The 25,990-nt window shown below is 39.9% G+C and overlaps 1 protein-coding gene across 1 annotated transcript in view; it reads right to left on the bottom strand.

Annotated features, from left to right (window-relative positions):
* Nucleotides 1-5,647: 5,647 nt before the first annotated feature.
* LOC135486666 (uncharacterized) overlaps nt 5,648-25,990 on the bottom strand; it is a 46,395-nt gene continuing 26,052 nt past the window's right edge. Inside the window, exon 7 of the mRNA XM_064769697.1 lies at nt 5,648-10,885. Within this exon, the coding sequence (XP_064625767.1) occupies nt 9,906-10,885 (980 nt within the window). The 3' untranslated portion in view covers nt 5,648-9,905. The remainder of the gene's footprint in view (nt 10,886-25,990) is intronic.

Below are 25,990 nucleotides of genomic sequence, written 5' to 3'. Positions count from 1 at the left end.
ACGTTGGTCGTCCAGCCTGGGGACAAACTAAAAATGCCAACGTTCCGGAATAATAAGTCACCATTAGACATTGGCGCCTACCAGCTGGAACAATCGACCTCAGCCAGCTGGTGATGAGATCACACTCGTCTGAAGGACAACCTTATGATGCCAAGGCTTGAATTATAAGTAACCATAGCAGTGACGACTACTACAGAAGAGACGGGGAAATAATCCACCTCCGCCAGCTGGTTGATCACGCTGGTCGCCGAGGCACCATCTAAAAACTCAAAATGCCAAGGTTATCTGATGATGAGGCCCTGACAACTACAAGAGAGACAGGAGGTGCTCAGGAGGTCCTCAGAGGTACAACCCAAAAATGCAAAGGTTCTCGAATAATTAGTAACCATTAGGCATAAGCAATGACAGGAGAGATGATGTAACAACCAATCTTCGCCAGGTGGTTATGTGATCACGTTGGTCGTCTGAGGGACCAACGTGATCACACAACCAGCAGGTGGAGGTGGATTGTTCCGTAGTCTTCCCTGTAGTTGCCAATGCCTAAAGGTTACTTATCAATCCAGGAAACATGACATTATTAGGTTGTCTTTCAAATGACCAACAACGTGATCATAGCTTGCGGAGGTAGATTGTTCCGTCTTCTCTCCTGTAGTCGCCAATGCCTAATGGTTATTTATTTCTTTAGAACCTTGGCATTTTAGGCCATTGTGCCTTAGACGAATAAAGCGATCATATAAGTAGCTGGCGGGGGTATATTGTTCCGTCGTCTCTCTTGTAGTCGCCAATGGCTAATGGTTACTTGTTATAGGAAAAGCTTGGCATTTTCAGATTGTCCCTCAGACGACCAACGTGATCACATAACCAGTTGGCGGAGGTAGATTGTTCCATCGCCTCTCCTTCAGTCATCAATGCCAAACGGTAAATTATTATAAGAGAACCTTGGCATTTTTTGTTGTTCCCCGGACGACCAACGTGATCACATAACCCTCTGGCAGAGGTCGATTGTTCCATCGTCTCTCCTGTCATTGCTTATGCCTAATGGTTACTAGTTATTCGAGAACCTTTGCATTTTTGGGTTGTACCTCTGAGGACCAACGTGATCACATAACCCTCTGGCGGAGGTCGATTGTTTCATCGTCGCTCCTGTCATTGCTTATGCCTAATGGTTACTAGTTATTCGAGAACCTTTGCATTTTTGGGTTGTACCAAGGAGGACCAAGGTGATCACATAACCCTCTGGCGGAGGTCGATTGTTCCATCGTCTCTCCTGTCATTGCTTATGCCTAATGGTTACTAGTTATTCGAGAACCTTTACATTTTGGGGATGTACCTCCGAGGATCAACGTGCCACATAACCTTCTGGCAGAGGTCGATTGATCCATCGTCTCTCCTGTAGTCGCCAATGCCTAATGGTTACTTGCTATAGGAGAACCTTGGCATCTTTAGATTATCCCTCAGACGACCAATGTGAACACATAACCAGTTGGCAGAGGTAGATTGTACCATTGTCTCTCCTGTAGTCAGCAACACCAATCGTTTACTTATCATTGGATTCTTAGCATTTTAGGTTGTTCCTCAGACGACCAACGTGATCAAATTATCATCTGGCGCAGGTAGATTGTTCCATCGTCTCACCTGCAATCGTCAATGCCAAACGGTTACTGATTAAAAGAGAACCTTGGCATTTTTGGTTGTTCCTCGGACGACCAACGTGATCCTAAAACTAACGGACGCAGGTCGATTGTTCCATCGTCTCTCCTGTAATCGTTAGTGCCTCAAGGTTACTTATTACTGGAGAACCTTGGCATTTTTAGGTTGTCCCTCAGACGACCAACGTGATCACATAAGTAGCTGGTGGAGGTAGATTGTTCCATCGTCTCCCCTATGATCGGCGATGTCTAATTGTTACTTATGATTAGAGAACCATGGCATTTTTAGGTTGTGCCTCAGACGACCAACGTGATCACATAACCTCCTGGCAGAGGTCGATTATTCCATCGTGTCTCCTGTCATTGCTTATGCCTAATGGTTATTAATAATTAGAGAACCTTTGCATTTTTGGGTTGTACCTCTGAGGACCAACGTAATCACATAACCCTCTGGCGGAGGTCGATTGTTCCATCGTCGCTCCTGTCATTGCTTATGCCTAATGGTTACTAGTTATTCGAGAACCTTTGCATTTTTGGGTTGTACTTCTCAGGACCAACGTGATCACATAACCCTCTGGCGAAGGTAGATTATTCCATCGTGTCTCCTGTCATTGCTTATGCCTAATGGTTACTAATAATTAGAGAACCTTTGCATTTTTGGGTTGTACCTCTGAGGACCAACGTAATCACATAACCCTCTGGCGGAGGTCGATTGTTCCATCGTCGCTCCTGTCATTGCTTATGCCTAATGGTTACTAGTTATTCGAGAACCTTGGCATTTATAGGTTGTCCCTCAGACGACCAACATCACATTAGTAGCTGGTGGAGGTAGATTGTTCCATCGTCTCCCCTGTGATCGGCGATGTCTAATGGTTACTTATCATTAGAGAACCATGGCATTTTTAGGTTGTGCCTCAGACGACCAAGGTGATCACATAACCCTCTGGCGGAGGTCGATTGTTCCATCGTGTCTCCTGTCATTACTTATGTCTAATGGTTACTAATTATCTGAGAATCCTTGCATTTTTGGGTTGTACCAAGGAGGACCAATGTGATCACATAACCCTCTGGCTGAGGTCGATTGTTCCATCGTCTCTCCTGTCATTGCTTATGCCTAAGTGTTACTAGGTATTCGAGAACCTTTACCTTTTTTGGTTTTACTAAGGAGACCAACGTGATCACATAACCTTCTGGCAGAGGTCGATTGTTCCATCGTCTCTTCTGTCATTGCTTATGGCTAAGTGTTACTAGGTATTCGAGAACCTTTACCTATTTTGGTTGTACTACGGAGACCAACGTGATCACATAACCTTCTGGCAGAGGTCGATTGATCCATCGTCTCTCCTGTAGTCGCCAATGGCTAATGGTTACTTGCTTTAGGAGAACCTTGGCATCTTTAGATTGTCCCTCAGACGACCAACGTGATCACATAAGTAGCTAGTGGAGGTAGATTTTTCCATCGTCTCCCCTATGATCGCCAACGCCTAATGGTTACTTATCATTAGAGAACCATGGCATTTTTAGATTTTTAGGTTGTGCCTCAGACGAGTTATGTGATCACATAACCCTCTGGCAGAGGTCGATTGTTCCATCGTCTCTCCTGTCATTGCTTATGCCTAATGGTTACCAATCATTGGAGAACCTTTGCATTTTGGGGTTGTACCAAGGAGGACCAACGTGATCACATGACCAGCTTGCAGATATCGATTGAGCCATCGTCGCTCCTGTAGACGTCAATGCCTGATGCTTACCCACTTTCCAAGAATTTTGGCTATTTTAGGTTGTGCCTCAGACGACCAACGTGATCTTATAAGTTGCTGGCGGAGGTATATTGTTCGGTGGTTTCTCCTGTATTCGCCAATGCCTAATGCTTACTTGTTATAGGAGAACCGTGGCATTTTTAGTTTGTCCCTTAGCTAGACGACCAACCTGATCAAATAACCATCTGGCAGAGTTCGATTGTTCCTAGGTCTCTCGGGTAGTCGCCGATGCCTAATGGTTACTTATTATAAGAGAACCTTGGCCTTTCTGGTTCTACCTCGGACAATTGACGTGATCCTAAAACTAACTTACGGAGGTTGATTGTTCCATCTTGTCTCTTGTAGTTGTTGGTGCCTAATGGTTACTTATTACTGTAGAACCTTGGCATTTTTAGGTTGTCCCTCAGACGACCAACATCACATTAGTAGCTGGTGGAGGTAGATTATTCCATCGTCTCCCCTATGATCGGCGATGTCTAATGGTTACTTATCATTAGAGAACCATGGCATTTTTAGGTTGTGCCTCAGACGACCAACGTGATCACATAACCTCATGGCGGAGGTCGATTGTTCCATCGTCTCTCCTGTCATTGCTTATGCCTAATGGTTACTAGTTATTCGAGAACCTTTGCATTTTTTGGTTGCACCTCGGAGGACCAATGTGATCACATAACCCTCTGGCGGAGGTCGATTGTTCCATCGTCTCTCCTGTCATTGCTTATGCCTAATGGTAACTAGTTATTCGAGAACCTTTGCATTTTTGGGTTGTACCAAGGAGGACCAACGTGATCACATAACCTTCTGGTGGAGGTCGATTGTTCCATCGTCTCTCCTGTCATTGCTTTTGCCTGATGGTTACTAGTTATTCGAGAACCTTTACATTTTTGGGTTGTACCTCTGAGGACCAAGGTGATCACATAACCCTCTGGCAGAGGTCGATTGTTCCATCGTCTCTCCTGTCATTGCTTACGCCTAATGGTTACTAGTTATTCGAGAACCTTTGCATTTTTGAGTTGTACCAAGGAGGACCAAGGTGATCACATAACCCTCTGGCGGAGGTCGATTGTTCCATCGTCTCTCTTGTCATTGCTTATGCCTAATGGTTACCAGTTATTCAAGAACCTTTGCCGTTTTGGGTTGTACTAAGGAGGCCCAACATGATCACATAACCAGCTGGCAGATATCGATTGATCCATCGTCTCTCCTGTAGTTACCAATGCCTGATGCTTACCTAACCCACAACCAAGTAGTAAAGACAAATACAAATTCTTATGTAAGATATTATTATTTAGCCTTTATGAAAATACACTTTGATGCTACATAAATACCACGATGATTATGAAAATAACGGCTGCCATGATTCTATTATGACAAACAATGTTCGATTATCATGGATAATACCATGCTTTCGATATCCTATCAATCGGTCCATCCCAACTTCAGAAGACCCGGCGGCTACCAGTACATATGATATCAGTACTGCATAATATCAGTAAACCCAGCCACCCATTAAAATGAAGTGGGACGACTGTTCACTTTCAACACTGATTTATTTATGATCAGTAGAGTTTGGCCAAAAAGTTTAAAAGAGACTATTTCAAGACGATTGAGATAAGAGATAAAATTAATTTAAGTGTTTTATAACAGCCTTGTTGTCATTTTGAAATATCATTTAAGTCCATCAAAACGCAGATGCAGGTGTTTAAAACTCGTTTTATTAAAATGAGAAAGCTTGGCCAAAAGGTAACGAAAGAATCAGGTTTCCATACATTTCTCTCTTCGAAACATTGTTGTACGGTTGATGTCACTCTAAATTTGCCTAATACTTGTATATTTCAACAGTGCAATACACATGAATATCCAAGTAACTTTCAAAGTTTAGAGCGACGTTGAGCTCCAAATAAACCGAGGCTGGCACTTATGATAATTACAGTGTTCCAGTCAGAAGAATGCTGCAAATAGACAGAAAATTTGCACTAATCGTTTTTAGAGCATTAGCGTATATTTTCTGATACATGTATATAAAAAAAATTCCCTTAATGTAGGAGCGCGGTCAACTTAGTTCTGCCCCCCTCCACCATCTCAAGATACGCCCCCTTTTAAAAAAACCCAACGAAGAATTTCTGGATCACACCATTGGATTGAAAGCAACGTCACATGCCAATGAGGAAGTTTACATGCATGTATCAAGGTGAACCTAAAAGGACATGAAACACGTTACCCAACTTTCGAGTCCGATTATATTCAGCTTGATACGAATCTTCTGAAATATTACACTTGCAAGCAAAATCTACCCTTTCTGTGCATTTCTAAACCAAAACTTATGGTCAGAATATTACAGTTACGTTAAATGAGGGAACTGATTATAATTATGGGTTATGTTCTATTAATTGCAGAAATTCCACTGAAAGTACACCAAAAAAAATTCTCGCTATTAAAGGGCAAAATGGGTAGTGAAATTACACACATTTACACACTAATGGCTTATGAGGCAAGTCTGTATGATAACCAATTTCTTATAGCAAATACCAACTCACCCCATCCTCTTTAAGACATATGTTATAAAAAGAAATAATACACAAAATTTAAAGCGTCAACAAATGTCAAATTCTCAAAATAAACATCTTAATACCAAAACAAAATAAGACACTAGATGAACTTTATCTAAACTATAGTATGGCTGCATTTACATTAAACGTTGCGAGATAGGAGGGTTAATCAACAAGTTTAGTTTCATGTTGTTCATTCAAAACATTATCGCTAACAAATTCAACATTATGACATTCAATGAAACCTGATTTGATAATTATCACAATGTCAATCAAAAAATCATAAAATCATCATTTTAAGCTAAAATCCAGGCATGGCTGCTCAAAACAAGTTATATCCTATCAAACCTGAGCCGGGCTGTTAGAAACAAATTTTGTCGCTAACGTTGGCATTAACTTCTCGAGTTAAGCCCTTAGACTTAATGCCAATATTAATGACAAAACTTGTTTTGAACAACCCGGCCCTGCTGGCATTCACTTTCAATTGGAGTTACTTTACTGGGCTAAGAAAAATGCCCAGTTAATGTTTTAAACAACCGTGACCTGTTTGAGAATAACACTTACAAGTACTAATTTAAGACTTAAAAGCGAATAGTGTTAGAAGAAAATCAAAGAAGCTGTTATCACATAGTCAGAAAGAGATAACACACCAATTTCACTTTTCAGTCCATGATGCAGAAAATGATTTAAGTAATGTAGCATTTTGGAAGACGACCGAAGATAAAATACCACATGGTTTTAACATGAAATAGAAGATAAAGGCAACATAGGTCACATAAAAAGTTTACATTGTTAGTTTTTAAGATAGAAGGCCAAGGAAGACAAAATTTTCAGTAAAATGGGAAGAATTTGCAGCCAAAGATTTAAAAATTGAACATGCAAATTGCGACATAAAGGGTAAAAATGAACCTGATAAAAATCACATTTTTTTCTCTCCTCACAATTTTAGTTGCAAGTTGTAAAGCAAGTTAGAGTCTAAGCAATTGAAAGAGGGACTACAAGGCCAGTGGAAATGACAAAAGCCTGAAAGTCGGAATGGATTCAGGCCTTTATCATTGCCAATTGTTTGAAATTATTACTAACTACACTAATGCTTCCTTTTTTTAACGAAAAACGAGAAAAAAAATGGAAGCAACAGTGAAAATAAGAAAAATGGGGCACGCACTAAAGCAGACTTACAAATGTATTTTACCGATAACTTGATCTAAAATGTAAATTCTTATTTAGAAAGTCGCAATAATCTAGAGCAGTATTAAGTTTATGCTGACAACCAATGAATAATGGAATTCAAATTCGATGTGGGCCAAATATGTGTGAAAATGTATCGAAATTCAATTTATCATTAACCCGTAACTGAAAGGTACTCAATTAAACCTAGCTCGCGTGGCACACTGTACAATATCCAAACCATAATTCACCATCATGTACCCTAAACCATTGATATTCCAACAGATGGGAGCTAGACTATTATCTATAAATTTCCCGAGTTGATTTATTTGTATTTTACGCTTTGGTGCATTGTTAACGAGCGTAAAGTACACAAGCCCCCATAGGGCAGGTGGCACATGACTGCCCTTTACACTTGGGTGCAGTGCCAGGGAAGTACATTGTACACAGGCGCTGGGGTGGACGTAATTCACCCAGCTGTGCAAGAAATGTGAAAGGATGCAAAAGTACATTATACTTTACTTGCATGCCATCTTTAAATTTCCAAGTTTCATGCAAAGGTCTTGGTTGTCAAAATAGCATTATAACGACGCACTGCTAGAACAAGCCCTCTGCATACCATTTCCAGGACTTGTTGAGAGCCCAAGGGGACTCCGACGTCAACCATAACCAAAGACATCAAGATGCGTCAAGACATTCAAACCGTGAATATGTTTACTCAACCCACGTTATCGTGCAGGCGGATAATAATGGTGAGGTGAACACAAGCAAGATATTTCACTCCCTACTGTCACTCATAAATTGCCAGGAAACCTGCACATTTAGATTATCTTAGATCTTAAGTATGAAATGATGACTCCTGCCAATTCACAAATTCAGTTAAATGATACCGTTCTTCAAACAAACAAGGTTAAAACAAAGATACAGCATCAAAAGTATTCAGTACAAAAACCTAGTGCCATTATGGCATAGCATTTGACACTCCACTAACCAATTGTTATGTAATACTCACAATGCAATGGCAATAACGAGAACATATTCATCGTTTTCACAACCAGACGTCATCTTTCCAGCAGACGAATTGCAGGCATGCACTGCTAGGCAAATGTACAGTAATTTCTTATAACGTGAATTGTAACATTTGGCCACCAGTAGATGGACTAAGATGGTGCCCGGCTGTGGAAATGATTCAAGTCCAATCACAACAGAACAATACTCGACTCTTTGACCAAAGTGCTAACTAAAAGAGCAGTCCCCCAGAGCCCAAAATATTGCATGCTTTTCATATTCAAATAGTGAAATGAAATAGAAAACATGCTCATAAAGCCACCACAATTCTTCTGTTTCAATCTCCTGAATCTGCCCTTTGAAATAAAACTCCCAAAAACCCTAACAGTGTCAACAGATGCCTTGAACCCACCTCTTCTTCTAATCCTCAGCTAGACCATTTCAGTTCCAAAGTTGACAATGAGGAGGCCTACTAGTCTCAAATGATCGTCTGCTCATAGCTGAGCAATCCTCACTCTACATGTACATGCAGCTCTCTCGCATGAGATTATCAGGATTTCTATTCTTTCAATTTTTACTATTTACAATTTACCCTGACAAGAAAAAGAGCCTCATTCAGCCACACATTTTAACAAATTGCTTTTTTATCTGAAAGGCTACAATCTTTTCATAAACCTGAGCATTATGGCACATTTCTGACCAATATTTCAACTGTAACCCATCACTTACATTAAACAACTTAAAGGGATAACTTGGGCATGAGGTATGTTGGTTTTTCATAATGAAATTGCTTCCAGCAGGGCCACGACTTCTCCAAAAAGATAATAAAACTGCAATAAACGATTCACTGGAACTTGATGTAACCGTAGGCCTGCCTGAAATTCACAAGCCATGGCCACAACTGACTCGCAAAAAAATCATTAACAGAGAACAGCAGGAGTGTAATATTACATGTGTTGGTGTATGGTGGCAGGCAGGGATATCATTCTCCTGGCCAGGAAAATTCCATGCCCAAGTTGTCCCTTAAATTTACACACAAACGTCATCATTACTAATACTATACTTTAACAGTCACAAAAACAACCTTCAATGATTACTATACGTTTCAGCATTAAAAGCTGTGCATTGGCACACTTGGTACTCAAATTTCTTCTGGTAAACTAAGACTTTATCATAAAAGATGATAATCTTAGAGAATTCAGGGGCCACATTCAAGAACCCCTTGCAAATCTGCGACCCCACAAATAACTGCAGACACCTTTTCGTTCACTGGCCACAATGCAGAGCATCAATAAGTGGTAGCAAAGTTGCGATGGTTTTGTTAAAATGAAGCCGCAGTGCAGCAAGTTTCCATCACAAATTTTTCGCAAGAGTCAACTGGATATACATCCATCCTCCTTATTGTTGGACTTACACTATATTGTATCATCAAATTCTGTAAACTGCAAGATTTTCACACCTGTTTTAATATTTTTTCACAAATTTTATTTTGATTTGACAAAATTTCTTTCAGTCTTTCCAATCCAAATTTTTTTTTCAGATTGTCATTTTTGCAGGTCGAGGTAAAGGGCCTGTGAAAATGTTGCAGTTTACAGAATCTGGCATATCTACACTCTTGACTCCAAAGCAAGCACCAACACAATAAGACCCGGTAAGACCCGGCTTTCTCCAGTATGACCGAGAGGACTCGATTACACGCTACACCTCCATGAGTAACAATCACAAACTAGGCAAGTTTAACATCAAAATCTACAGAATTCCTGCATTACCCTTCAAGTATTAGTCGAGGCGCTCCCCTTTCTGTCGCGGAAAAACCCTGTCTGACCCTTTCTAGAATTCGTTATTCCACTTAATAATGGCGATGAAGTCTTCTTTGACGACTCACTACGTCTTAAACTGCTGACTGGCGGATCTTCACGATATATTGCATGGTCCTTGCCAGTCTTAGATAACGCTGCGGTATAGACCATGTCAATTTGAGCATATTCAATAGAAGACGCCCTCTGCACAGGTTTTCGCACCTTTTTCTTATTGTCCTTGCTCGCCTGCATAAGGTCAAGGTCGGCATAGTTGATTTGAGCGGATTGAGGTCTTGACTGTATAGGTATTTCAGGGTCCTTCGGACGCGCCTGAGGCGTGTCCCGCATCACATTTGGCCGATTTTTATGTCCCGGCGACAAGTCTAATTCAGCGTAATTTAAATACGGATTTGTCTGTTCTAACGGCTGTGGACTAACTGAGTAACATGAGTTTGATGGGGGGGTACCTGGTGGTGTCATGTCCAAGTTCATATACACACGATCGCGATCCTTCGCGCCCACATAGTTTGGATCACCAATCCTCGGTGGTATGGGCCGCCCTTCACTACTAGTACTAGTACTATCGGGTGACTTAGGTGAATGATTTCCACGCCCACCAATATAACAATTCCGAGACGGTGACTCTGAGCTCATCATTGTTTCCTCAAAAGTGAACACACCTGTGGGAGTGGTCGGCGTTCTCGGCTCAGGTTGTGAAATATCCTCTGACAGTTTCTTACGATCGACTTTCTGGTACTCCTTGCCCGATCTTGGTCGTAATAGCGTCGTTGCCGGGCTGGCCTTCTGAGCCTCTTCTCCCCGGAGACTGGTGGTATCGCTACTGTGCGATGACAATGAAAGATTATCGATACTGTCCGTTATCGCAACTGTTGACCCGACCTTGTTGTCTGATTTCGTGTGATTTTCGACCACGTCACCACTTTTTGCTGAATCTAGAAGACAGGATGAGAAATGATGGTGAGAATTTATTATTTTCAGCTCGACCCATCAAAGGTTGCAGTCAATAACTCTCATGCCACTGAAATCTGCAAATTCCAACTTCCTAGAAAAAAGTAGAGATTTGACATGCAAGACCTAGAAAAAAAACATCAGGTTATTATCGTATAAATTGAAATGAGAAGATAATGTGTCATATGAATCTCAAAGCAGCGCCTCGACAAAAAGAAAAGAAGCCAGGCAGAATGTTAATGAGAGACTGGTTTGAAATATCACCCACCCACACAGAGTTCTCAATTTACATAGACAGAGATGTCTTCATAATCTCCATCCAAAATGAGAAAAGATTGCGCACAAATTTGATTTTCTACAATCAAACATGTCAAACAGTGATGTGAAACCACTGAATCATTAGGAGGGGATTTCGTCTGAAGAGATGTCTATGTCATATTCATGTGCCGTACATCGCCTTTTGTTTTATGGCAAGGCAAATATGAATCTGATCTATTTTCCTTAGAACGCCTTTTAATAATCAATCGAGTCTTTAAACCCAGGCAAGAGTAATGGAAAGCATGGAATTATAAAGAAGCTCTATTTTATCATCGTTGGCTCTTTGGAAGAAAGAATTCCCAATGTCAGTGGCATGAGAATACCGAACAATCAACCATCGGGTGCATTATGCATCTAGTGGAGGGCCACCCAGACATTCTACTCACTTCAGGCAAAAGCAATCATCCCAAAGTATTGGTCCCAAGAATACATATCATCAAAAACACATCAGAGAGCCACCCTGACTTTTGACAATCGTCAGGCATCACCCAACCCAATACCAGGGGTACCAATGGGTGGTACCAAGATCAAGAGCCAATCTACCAGACCCGATACCATTACACCGAGTGAATGATGGTATATGGTATATTCATGTCAAATGTTTCCGTCCTCATCTTCGAAGTCACTGGGGTGGAAAGGGAATAGATTTATCAGGACTGCTCACTGCATGAGCTAGATATATCACTTCCAGTCAACTGTGAAAGAATACAATATGTTGCACTGCTTGAGAATGTTTATCTGTGTTTTACAACTCCACGGGCGGATTAAGGAGTCTGAGCAAAGACTTTCCCAAACAGGATATAGGTGAGGGGGTCCCTCCCCTTGACCTGCCATTGGACTTCCATTTGTTTCAAAAATGAAACTGTACTGGCAGCTGTCTCTGTACTATAACAGAGACCAGGCAGGAGGAGCTAAAATATAGGCCAAAACCTGAGGTACTTTGGCCAAAGCTTTAGAGCAGAAATCTAGCACCAACCACACAGGATGCATCAGGCATCTTTAGCACCCTCTATATAACACGCACCCTTAATTTCATTATTTATTGCTGGCCCGGTATCATGTCACGTTTAATTCCACTTGTAGGTATCTTGGCACTGATGCCCGATTATACCGCCTGATCCAGTAGTATCGGGCTCTGACACGTCTGGACACCACAATCAACACATTTGATTAGATTTTTCCAATCTAAAGCAATATTTCATAAAATAGATATAAAAATATCGGTGTGTGGGTGGACAGAATAGATTGTGTTTGTGCGATGATTATAGATTTATCACTGTAGATACAACAGCTGCTTATTTGCCAATGCTTTTATATCACTTCTAATAGAGACCTGGGTATAAGGAGTATAGAGACTTGAAAATAAGACTACAGTTATTGGCAGCAGGGAGGCTGTGGCCAACTGCATCTGGTTTATATCAGGGTATCCAAAAGATCTCAGTATTTGGACTCGGCACTTCTATAGACCAAGAGACTAAATGCCTTTACTCAATTCTATCTCAATGTTGTATTCCAAGATCACCTTCCAATATTGAAGACTTCCATGAAATGACATCTTGACCACAAAGGTTTTATCACGATTTACCATGAGATTCAGGATGTGAAATGATATTAACAGGAAGGAGCACTTCCTTACTCTCTAAACCCTGAGAATAACAAGCCTAAAGCTCATCAGACTGTCTTATGTCGCGATAATAATTTCCGGTAATCATGGTTCGCATCAATCATCGATCGCAATGATCACTACACCTCACCGGCCTCCTCCACAAGTATCATAATTACGTCCAAGGCAAAGCAGTAATTGCCTTTCCTCGCTGGTCAGGACAGGAGGGGGTAATCACCTTCAAGTTTTTTTCGTCGAGTGCAATTTAAGGACCAATGACCTTTTCTCACCACTTGTGACGTCATTTGGACGTCATCAGCAACTTATACCAGCTTAGAATAGGAACCTCCTCCACCTATATCAATTCAAACTCGGGTTCAGTCAACATCATCTACATGGCCAGAGACTGACCACTTGCTGACTGTCACCATTTATCAGCACAATGAGATGATAGACTGCCGTGGCGAGGCAAGGTCATTGACAGCGTCAATATAAAGCAAGAGAGCCCCTGGTACTCTGGACTTGAACATAGGGGAAGTGATTTTTTGTCCTTCCTGATTAATATTACCTGACCATTGGAGCAATTTCTTTCAGAGAAACTTATAAAGTACATGTATAAAGATCTGCTCATAGGAATTTGATCCGCTGTACCAAGAGAATCTCATAACAGCAACTAGATATCAACTGATAGGCAAAATCTACAAGAACTTCTCATGCTCAAGAAGCTTCCTTTCTGTCATTTTAAGAGTACAGCTGAGACCCCATGACAGCAATTCTTTCAATCCTAACTTTAAATATGCAAAATCTCGAAATGCCCTCTGAGGTGTTTTAAAGTGTAACATCACAATCATGTAACGTTGTCATTGACCTCGCTCGACCATGACTGAAATAGTTCATGTTTTGACTGAGACAGGCGTGATAACGGTCATCCTGATTCTATAGAACCTTGGTGGTCGCCATGCATGAAGGTATGGTGACTCGATTAGTGCCATTGACGTCATAACCACACCACAACCACTCACTTGAACAGTTTTTGTCACAGACTTGTAATAATGAATTGAAACTTGACATCGTTGCTGAGCAGACAGTAATTATTGGTACCAATTAGATTTCCAGACTAAATATCGAAATGCTTGAAGGTGTCCTCATATACAGTCATTGACCTCAGAATGATGCGTAGCAATCAACATATTTGTCCCACACTCCTGATCAGCAATTCGCAGTCAGTCATTGACCTCCAAGATTTATACATAAATACAATACTTAACATTGGCATTGATCTCCATTGCTATTAAGATGGTAATAATCATCAGGAATATTAAATAGAAATTAAACTTCAGATAAGCCTGACAATCAATGATTCTGAGCCAGACACATGGACATAATAAATTATGACATTCTGCCAAGTCTCGTCTGATAAACTGATACTGGATAATTGACAAGGAAAATACAGCTGCTGGTTGAACCTGGGAAACAAAATAATTGATTTTGGGTTGTATTTAGAAAGGGCACGACTGTTAAATGCCACATTAGGTGATATTTAGTTGATATTTGTAAAGGGCATACCTTTAACTTTCTGATTGGGTTGTGTCTATATTGATAACAATGTCACACAGATATACAAATGCCACCCTCGAGCACCACATTTTGTGAGTATATTCCCTCTTTCGAGGTAGGATTTCCATATATTGATATCCATTACTCAGAGGTCATCTCACTAAACCCACAGAAACTGATAAAAAGTGCGGTGAATTGGAGTCTTTGCTGATGAGTAGAATCTGTTATAAGGTCATTATAGAAGGAACATTGCATACTTTCCAAGTCTGTGTTTATCAACGAGATGGCCATCATCAAAGTACTCGTGCACTCAAATAATAAACAAAAACATCAATTTGTTTTTCGTTCCTGCAATTTCCCGCATTTGAGTTACACTCTAGCTCTCCAAACTATGTATTCATTGCAGTTTTAATTGGTTCACCAAATTTGCCAAATTTTAGTATATTTAAGTTATCTAATTGTAATTTTCATGCAATATTTTTCCATTTTCTGTGGGCCAGAGAGATGGCCTCAGAAAGGATCCCTCGAAATAGGGAATACACTCAGAACATGCGGTGCTGATTCTCCAGGGTGATTACTGATGGACAACTATTCAAGGAGCTGAATAAGGGACAGAAGCAATCAATTTCTCTGAACATTGTCGAGTGATTACCAGGGAACCTCGAGAGGAGCTGATTGAAACATGATCTGGGCTAATATCTACCCTGTATTTGACCTTTCTTCTCAAATTTAGATTAAGTGAGCTTCTCTTATGACCTTTACCATGAGGATTTAACCTTTTACAGAATGCAACCATGGCTAGGAGTCACAGGGTCTGGACCAACACCTGCCTTGTTTAGGCTTCTCCTCAATGATCAAACAACACACAAACTTTAAAATCCCCCCCCCCCCCAGGAAGAGAGAGATACTTTACAAGAAACTGCAGTAAACAAGATGTCACCCAACAGACAGAAGTGGAGATCAACAATAGTTTCAAATAACTATTATGGAGATATGACAAGGTCACTTATGACATACTTGATGAACTACATTGTATGATTGGGACAAGTGTCACTACCCCTCAGCAGACAATATGTTGTCAACAACATTCAGGCAAAATGCCAGGTTTGCAAGGTTTGTTCACGCTCTTACAACTATTTCCAACCTTGGGAAATACCACTTCAACATTCCACCACCATCACATGAAATTGAGTGTCTATATTGTACATGATGAAGATAATAGAAACATCACATGACAATTTCAAATAGCATGCAAAGAATAATCATAGAAAATAACACATAATTTCAACGTCTCGAAATTCCAACAATTTTAGCAAAAAAATTCATCCCTGATTACATACCTTTTTTCACCACTAGATGACGGTAAGAATTGGACCGAATGAGCGGCCCGCCGAACAAGCATCGCAATGCCGTATGCATGGTACGAAACTCTTCCAACATGCTGACTAATGGCAATAGATCAAAGCAGAAAAGGTACAATATCTGAAAGTTCTTGAATGAACTTTGTGGAGAAATGTATCTGGAGATGTTCAGGTAATCGTTATGATAAAAGGTGAGCATCAACACCTGTGTGTGGTATAGCGCTACCTTCCTTGGAAAGTCATGCACGGATCAAGCGAATCGTTTTTCTGTTCCTTGGAAAGAAGCATTCAGGCTTTTTGTTTGTTTGCAGGTTCTTGTTATTGTAAGTTGCAGACGACACTCCTGGAGAAGAGTCTGTGTGGTAATGCTAACCGCATTTTATGTGGAAAGTTAAGCATCGAGTTACCAGATCAGTTTTTAGACGTACATGTAAACATCACACAGTACTGCAAAGACTTCCCTAAATTGATGAACTTCAGTGAGGTGTCCTTGAAGACTTCACACTGTAAATGTATACAAAACATCCGTAAATGAATTGTTTAGATCTTGGCAACAATCCGGGCTCTCACAATGAAGATATCAGAAACATCAAAGAAATCCAGAAAATTATGCAACTTTCAAGTCAAGATCAGAGGGAAGATCTAAACACAGAAGATCAATAGATCCAGCTTTAGACAACTAGACTCCTTTTTTGGTATACTATATCATTTCCCAAGAATCAAACAAAACCAATTGTCTTGAGGGAGCAAAGTTAGGTCCAGTGTCTTATAGCCATGAAAGAGATATCCAGAGAAGAAGGAGAAATATCAAAGCTAGAATTCGAACAGTGTGATACAAGTTGAATTCATTTTGGAATTGAGAACAGTGAGCTAGCTGTCTGTGTCTTCATACAGATATTTCAGTTCAGTGATGACTTTGAGCACTTTCCCAGTCTATGTCACTGTCAACAGCATTTCATCATCTATTCTCAGAATGATATCCAAAGGTGTGCATGTGATTCAAAAGTTCTAATCCATGTGACCGATACGCATATGACCGTGTTTTGGTATTAACTCTGATCCTTATTTACCAACAACTGAACAACTGACATTGGTGTTCCAGTTCCATGTCACGAGTTGTTTGGCATGACTTCACAGTGAACTGAGAATTCATGGAAACATATCAGGATAAGAGTGTTATGTGCACGGGCACATATCCGTGATATAATGATTGACAACACAACACTCATGGCCATGTGACCAATAATTAGGTAAACATTTCGTGGTGCAAAGTGCAAAATGTTGAACTTATGCATCAAAGGGGTATGCCTGGTATTCAAGGAAAACAGAAATGCAGTTACACAAAATGCAATAGTGCAGTTCATACGAATTCGCTGAAACTTGATATTTATAGTATTTGTATAACTGTTCACACAATGGTAATGCTGAAATTTATATTCAGTATGTATTGACGCAATTGGAAATTTTCAAATTCAGTCACAAATTTCAAATTTGCAACAAACAGCGTAGGCTTTTTGCACATGACATCACGGCTATATTTAAGTTATTTATTACACCTGTGAGCTGGCTGGTATCCAAACGGAGGAGGCCAACACATGACCCAAGAGATTTCAACAAAGGTCAAAATGCATGGTACACTGGCAAAACAACTGAGGTGAATACACCAAAGTGTTCTCAATTTTGAAGAATTTATAGCACAAGAGATCAGATTTGAAGTTATCATTGATATAACAAAACAAAATTTAAATCTTTCTTATTTGATTTCTGATATGTACTAGCCTATTGCCCTGAATTACCGGTATGACCTGGTCACATAGTTACCTTTCCTGGTCAAAGAATGCCTTCAGCCATTTCACCCCCACCCCTAAAGAGCAGTAGGGCCTGACACACATCAATGTTGAGACTTTGGCCCTCATGAATCCAAGTTAATTGGCCGTACTAAAATTATTAAACATTGTATGTGGTTGGCTATTATTTGTGATCCTGATTTCTGAACCGACAGGAACTTAATATTGCATCCTGAACATTACAATGCTTTTTCTCTTATCGTTGACAATATCAGTGAAGGTTTCACAAACTTAAATCAAACGGTTGCGCCAACTGTTCAGGTCAACCAGGTGAAATAACAATTGTGAATATGAGATCATTTTCATGATACTGAAATGGTCATCAACATCACCAAATGCACAAGGAGATGATATTTGCTACACAAATAATTGAAAACTAGTCGATAGCAAGGCCATGAAATTTGCATTGAAAAACCATTACTGGCTCTCAAAATTCAATGAAGCAGGCAGTTATCGAAGCATTTTACATAAATATGGGAGTTCCCATTCTCCAAAGCAGACATGATATTCAAGCAATATTCTCTCTGCCAGTATTAGCTTCCATCTTGTAATAGTCACTGTACAGTATACATTAGTTTAGCACTGACTTGGGGGTGAATTTATAAACATTTGAAATAAAACAGTTTCAACCAAACTGTTTAAATACATTATTCTAACCATGTCACAAACTTTCAGGTGACTAGAAGCTCTAAAAGTCTTATAATACTGTACATTTGTAGTGGCGGCCTCTTCAAGCAGGGACGGAACAAGGTGGTCAATAAATAAAATTCCAGTCATATGCAAGGAGGATGGAGAATTCCCTACACACTGCACCTGTTTCTACTACAGAAGAGCGAAATCAGGACCACATGTACATTGGCATAGCACCGTCTCTGCCAAAGACCCTGCTATCTGTTTGTACTCCAAAAGATGTTTACGCACCCTCTTTTTTTTTCTCGCAAATCGTGCACAACGCAAGATTATGAGTTTGCTTGTTCTGACTGGTGAAAGCTGTTGTCATAAAATTTTCCAGGAATGTATATATCTTTATCTTATATAATATCTCATATAATGACAACCAAATTCAGGTAATATGTCTAGACATAAACGTCACTAACCGACTGTTAAAAGCAATTAGTTGGCTGTCATCAGATTCTATAACCACAGATGTATTGGAAATATGGGAACAAATAGGTCATCTTCTATCCCATGAAGTCTTGATGATTACTCAATATGAAAGACTTTGGCATACAATGGAGATGACATCAGTGTTGTGCTAGTTAGATGTTTAGGCTTGGAAAAAGCTGGGTAGCCAGTGGGTCATAACTCTCCAATGACCACGGTATAATGGTGCCGTCCATTGAAAAATATACCGGAGAGTTGGTATGAATTGATAAGTTAATCATTGATGAAAGTTGTTGGTACATTCTTAAAGATGCTTTATGGTGCAGAGCACTCTTTACTAATAATTTGCGCATTTTGAAAACAAGGTCATTATTTTTAAGTGCACGGAGCAAGAAGTATGAGGAGTTTTGCTCCATTTCCAAACTATGACAAGACCAAACTGATCTATGACTTCCGTGATAAAATGAAAAGAACTGTGCTCAATACACAGGTAACCAGGAACTAGTAATTTCATGCAATCACTTACAAACAACTGAACCAGGAAACCGGGATGTCAAGCATAAACAAGTGCAAAATGTCATAGTTATAGTCGGGTTACAGTATTCTGAAGTGTGTTACGTGAGGGCGGCACACTTTTCCACAGGGCAGCAGTGACCATTTATTTGTAAGTTCAAGCTCCATCTGGTTTTTATGCTAAATATTCAAGTTGGCCTTCTGCAAGAATTTGCCTCATATGATAATAACGCGATCCAACATACCAGCTGTGTATGACCATTGTACACTGCTGAATATACTGATGAACAGGTCAACGGTTCATCTGTACCAGACAACTTTATACCACTATCCTACAATGAATACTTAATCAACTCTGTCATCCTGATAATGAGATCAACAATGGCTCCAAAACAATGATATAATTACATAAATGAAGATACCAAGTGAATGTAGGAGGGTAAAGCTACTTGTATTAGTGATCAACACCCTGTTGGGGATGGAGATATGCCTAGCATAACATTACGAAGTTCTATCTATTCACCATGTTAAGTGGATAAACCAGTATTCACAGCACAACCCACACAGAGGAGACAAACGTATCACTTTAGAGTTCAATCTCCAGCACACTCTTAAGCGAAGTGCATGCAAAAACGGCAGATATAAGAACCCCAAACTGCCCCCCCGGATTTCATCACTTTGTCAACTCCGCTGAGACTAGGAGTACTGTGTAAAGGTCACCATCCAGGTGCAAGAAAGTCAAGTTGTCATACATTGGCAACATTACCATCCTGACAACCAGGGTTTTGCATCTACCCTGTGTACTTTTAAAGGGAGTATATGACCATGAGGTTCAGGGTGCAACATCACAGACACAGTGGCCAATAGTACAGTTGTTATGTTACAGGAAGGTTCAAGACCATTGACTTGTTATGTGCGGGGGTACATGTAGAAGTTCAGTCAATGCATTATGGTACTCAGCATAGAAAATCTACCCGATTGAGTCAGAACACTGCCTCCCGGCAGCAATTCCCTGTCTTTGATAAGCCTTTTACCTCTCAACATAGCATAGTACTCCATACGAATCAACGGGCAGGATGAATACTCCATGAAGGCACACTGAGTCACTACCAGGACAGCAAATTTCCCATCACATGCGCATCTCCAGGATCAAACACGTAATTTTCATGTCCTGTTCACACCTCGAGACTTTCACTATAACCTAGATAACTACGTTAAGCAGATTAGGTGAACATTGGTGACATCTACTTCAACACGTTCTCTGCAAAGCAAATCTCTACTCAACCTTGTTCTAAATAGATAATTTAGCTAAAAACGACTGGGAGGCCCAACTGTGGGTGACATTGATTTTATGGTATCAACATGTACATGTAGGCCTATTTTGTTTTATCAAATCGTGACAGGGCCGTATATAGCAGGGGCGGGGGGGGGGGGGGGGGGGGGGTGCAACAGTCCCCAGGCATCTTCAAAATGGGTGTTTTTCATGCAGATTTCGCCTTTATGGCACAAAAGTGCTGTTCTGCCTACCATAAAGTTGTGTCAACAAAAGTAAGGGGGAGTGAGGTACACAATATATCCCTACCTCGCCTTGGAAAAGATATACTCTCGTCAACCAATCAAATATAATCAATAATCACAAGAAATTTTACAAATCACATGAGCAATTCCACAAACGTCTTATAAAAGACATTGAAACAAAGGATATTATGAACACACCAAACATTTGTGTTAAATAAGACTGCATGAGCAAGTCCAAAGATTTATTTGTTTTACACCAGAATTAAATTCAATTCGAAACTCGTGATTGGCATTGCTAAAATTGTCCATATCTATCTTTAAGATAGGCCCTAGAGTTTCTTACATCACGTAACAATAAGAAATATTTACACTAGTTATCCTCAAGAACAATTGTTTCATAATAAGTACAAACATTGCCCTGGACTTCGAAGTTTTGCCAGATTTTGATATAACAAAATTCTTACGCATCAGGAACTGGACATGTGCCAGAAGAAATGATATTTTTTAAAGGGACTCAAAAGGAGCAGCTAGGTAGGCAAGATAAAGTTACATGTACACAAATCGCCAATAGGGGTTTCTCCCATTTCAAAGTACGTCAAAAGTATTCACGCTGTATGAGGAATATCCCTTTCTATGCATAATAGCCACCCCAAGATCACCAAATAAACACCTTGCTCCTGCCAATAATCCCCTTTAAAGGCTTTCTCCTTGATACAGGAGTCGACAAATACTCAGCCTTCTTTTAAGTTTTAACTGCCATCAACTGACAAGAATTAGAGCCTGGCCCCCATTCATCTCTGGATGCATTCTAAAATGGAGCAATCTATTTATTTTCAACTAAGTCACCCAGCCAACATAACTCCCCAGTTCAAAAGCTGGTAGCAGAACTTAGGATGACGTTATCCATGGGATCTGTGACATTCAAGTTCATTACTGGCTTACACATCTCAAGTGAGATTTTATTGATCAATTCGACATGACAAAATGGTCCAGACAGAAACACGAGATCACGGATATTGTCCAATTAGGAGAACATCGACAACATTTTGAGAACATTACTTGCATGAAAAGGACAGACCATATTTTATTGCACTGACATCATAGGCTCATTATTCAACAAGCGGCCCATAAATCATCAATAAAAAAATCCTACTCTTCAAGGGAATAATGATATTTTCCGATCACATTCAAATCTACAATAATTTGCTAACCGCACGAGCTTTAGTCCAGCTGTCCTTACAAATATTCAGAACAAACATTCAATTTGTAAACAGAAACATAAATTTCACCCAGCTTGAAAAATATCAGCCTTCCCTGGATCTGTATCTTAGTTTATCATTAATGATTCACGGCAGCCTTGGATTTGATTAATAAATGCGTTTTAAAAAGCAATATCAGTCACTGCCACATGTGACATTGAACCATGACAACATGACGACCTACATGTAATGCAATTTCACCAATTGGCAGCGACATTGCAATCACACCGGCGGTGACATAAAATTGCTTGTTAGCAGAAAGCTTTACTTGCACAATGACATTGCAAGTTCTCAAATATGGTGATCCAGAACAGGCTTTCAAAACATGAAAGAGCAAGAAGAGAAATTCCAAACTAAATCCAAAACAAAACTTGTTGAAAATAGCTTTATCGATGAAGCAAAGACCCAGTTAAATCCCTTCCAATGACTTTTTATCAAAACTGTACCCAGATAATTCCGCAGATCTTTGTTGCCATCAAATGGATGTGGTTTCAAAACAGCATCCAGTTTGATTGAAACAATAAAACTCTGCTTGTTTAGGAAATCAACCAATTTCATACTTGGTTTGGTAACTTCGCTATTGTTATGCGAGACTCAAAAGTGCATGAAAACAAAGCCAATAATGACAGAAAACAAACTGATTACAAAAGAAAACATTGCTTTGAGGTTTTGGTAACCAAATCGATATCATGTGGCCGGCTAGCATCACAAGCATCATTGATTATGCAGAATAGAAGCAAATATCAGCCTTTGTTTGGTGAATAAAGACATAATATTTTTCCTGCTTATAACTGTTTTTGTAACTGATAATTGCATGTTTGCTGTTGGATTACACCACACAGAATCTTGACCACAAAATGCTTAAGCAAACCCACGGAATAAAATGTATCCCTTCCTTTATAGAGAGGTTCTACTGTACTGCAAACACTCTGTCATTTGGAAAATAAGCTAAATATCTATCTGTTTGGAAAATTAGCTCGACCTCTGTACTGTAATGAGGATGAACTGTACTCTTAATGAGGGTGAACTGTACTCTAATTAGGAAGACAATGGCGAACGTCAAAACTTCAGAAAGAGGTGAACATCCTGAAAATGGCTTATTAATGCTTCGGCATGAAAAGAGCAATTATGAATGAGAATTAAATGGTGATAAAGAGTGGTTTGTCAACAGGTATCTCCCTCTATAACACTAGATTGTTTGATCAAATAGAGGTACCCACATGATTATTAATGATTACATTTTGCAAGGTTGTCAATTCTTTCTGGCTGCTGAAAGGATGCAAATGACAGAACTGAAAGCTCTGGCAAGGGCAACCTTGTGAAGACAACAAACTCACACTGGCCCCAAAGAAGAAGACAGAAGGCATAACTTGAAACGCCATTAACAAACAGTTGGAGGCTGAAGAAGAATGACTACAAACAGATGCCCCAAATCAGCAAGTCCTCAACTCTTTACTGTGTATCTGCCCTTCAGATCAAGTTTTATCATCATTCAGAAACAATCCCCAAGCGATTGTGACATAAAACATATACCTTGTGACGGATGTCAGCCACGGAAAACAGCACCCAAGACCAGACCGTCAAGGAAAACAACTGACTCATGAAGTATTTTTATGCAACGTCACACCATTGTCATTTCTTTCCAGGAGAGGCAAACAAATAGAGATATGTGTAGCAAATAGGACAAGCCAAGTCACTACAACAAACAGACTCATGGAGCCTGGCAGTGGGCTATAATATCAATTTGGTATCATGGACCACCTGCTCAGCATCACTGAAAGCATGATGGGGTATAAAATCATGCTTTATACCAAGCAACATCAAAATGTTTCATCGTTTGAAATTAAGCAAAATCATAGACACCCTTTGGTGGCTTTGCCTACAGTCAGAAAGATTGAGCCTGATGTTGGCTAACTGAGACAAACAAAGCTGAAGTAGCATGGCAGCCTAAGTAGGCCTCCAGCATATAAAATAACATAACATACACTGTAGGCCTACACATTCAATCTAACAGGTAGGTCAAGGCCTACGAACATGACAAAAAAACATCACAACATATCATTTTCAACTAAAGAACATGCTTTTTACAAACAGATACTGTATAAATTACCACCTTGTGAAATCTTGATCTCCGTCCGCAGCGGAAACTCCAACATATATACCAGCTGTTGCCTAAACCTATACACAGGTTTATAACTATCACATAGTAGGATAGCAAATTGCATAATTATTCTAATGACACGCATATCTAGGTTAAATGGTTGATTTCCATGTATTTTGCGATATGCGGCCAATGTAATATTTGTCCCATAGACGCTTCCATACGGCATAATTAAATGCCAAGCACATACGTCAAAAGTTGAAAACGATATGATGAAACTGAATTTGAAATTTACAAAGAATGGAAGAAACTTTTGTACCACTAATGCTTGTCAAACGACATAGCCTCATTTCACTCCAATAAGAGTTCATTTGGCATTTGAACATACACTGTCAGTCATCTTGGGGGGGTCAAACAAAGAATTGACGCTATTCTTCAAAAGCACATCTCAATACCTTCTTGTATTGAGGAATCACCAGCTCAGTGCTATACTTGTATTACAGATATTTGAACAGAGATCACCAATCAAAACACTTTGGTTTATCGACTCTTAAAACTGATGTTGAAACGTGTGTCACCAAGACTTTTACCACTCAAGTTGCCGAGAGAAAATCTCGTAGGAGGGAGGTTCTTTGGATATACTTGTAGGTAACAAAGTCATCCTCATTGAATCACAAATTACTTTACCCAAAAGTACCCGACATGAACACAAATCGTGGATGTTGCCTGTGTAATTCTGACGAGTTTGAACCAAGGTAATATTTTTCTTTGTTTATCCCAAATAGCGTTTGAATGGTGACACCTTGGAGTGGGAGAACCTCCCTCCAATGCTATTTCCCCCCTGACGTTGGCCAATCACATGGTACTAAATGAACCAAGTGAATGATGCACATCAATCGCAGTTCAGGCCCGAAGGAACAACCCTACCTGGCATGCTGGAGATTCTCGAGATAAACCTTGTCAATTTTCCCATCATTCCAAACAAGTATCACTGACAATGATACCTCAGGCCTAGTCCAACACTTCCAATAATAATATCAGAATACGATAAAAGCAACCCATGATTGAAATGAGATATTGTGCCGTTGCCAGCCATTGACTATCTGTAGTGAGTCCAGTTGTACGCTTAGAATAAAATGTAGTAGGCAACAGGTGTCGTGAATATAATTCATATGTGTTAAATTCAGTGACATCACAAAGATGAAAATGCTTTATAACCAGCGTTAGAAACAAGAGTATATGACGTCTACATATCTGATTTGAATAGCAAAATAGGAGTTCGACAACTGAAACTGAAACGCCCTAACTGGTAAACAAGCTACGTACGAAATTCTCAACAAAGTTGTTCCGATAAGTGGGAAACATGTCTGAAAGATGAGGCAGGACTTTGGATGTTCTAGGTCAGGCCCATGACCGTTGGCATCATCATCGGCCATTTCAACTCATCTGCCACAGCGCAAGACAAGTATATATGGTAAAAACACTGTTGAAAAAAAGAAACAATCATTGCGACATCACATGCGATTCATCTTTCAACCTGAGAGTGATTGAACAAATAACCCACTGTTATAGAAAGAACCCGCAGCTGTGAGGCCAAACAATGTACATTGATTAGACGACACCCGGTGATGGTGATAGTGATGTCACCATGAGCGCTTTTCAACATGACAGCTTTTCAACATGGATAAGAATAGACTATAGGGCTTACAGCTGATAGATAAAACATTTTCCATAAATAGATTAGACTTTCGTCAGCTGAGCCAAAAAAATTGTTTTTGGAAAGGTGAGATGAGTTTCATGGAATATATCACCAGCCATTTATCTCGGGACAGTGATGGAAAAGAATAAGCTTTAGGCCTGCCTCTGACATCATTGTCCATAAATAGATTAAGCAAAATGAAGAGGAAA

This window comes from Lineus longissimus, chromosome 1, assembly GCF_910592395.1.
Source record: "Lineus longissimus chromosome 1, tnLinLong1.2, whole genome shotgun sequence".
NCBI lineage: Eukaryota > Metazoa > Nemertea > Pilidiophora > Heteronemertea > Lineidae > Lineus > Lineus longissimus.
The sequence above is the reverse complement of the archived record's forward strand: the minus strand, read 5'-3'. Positions and strand labels throughout refer to the sequence as shown.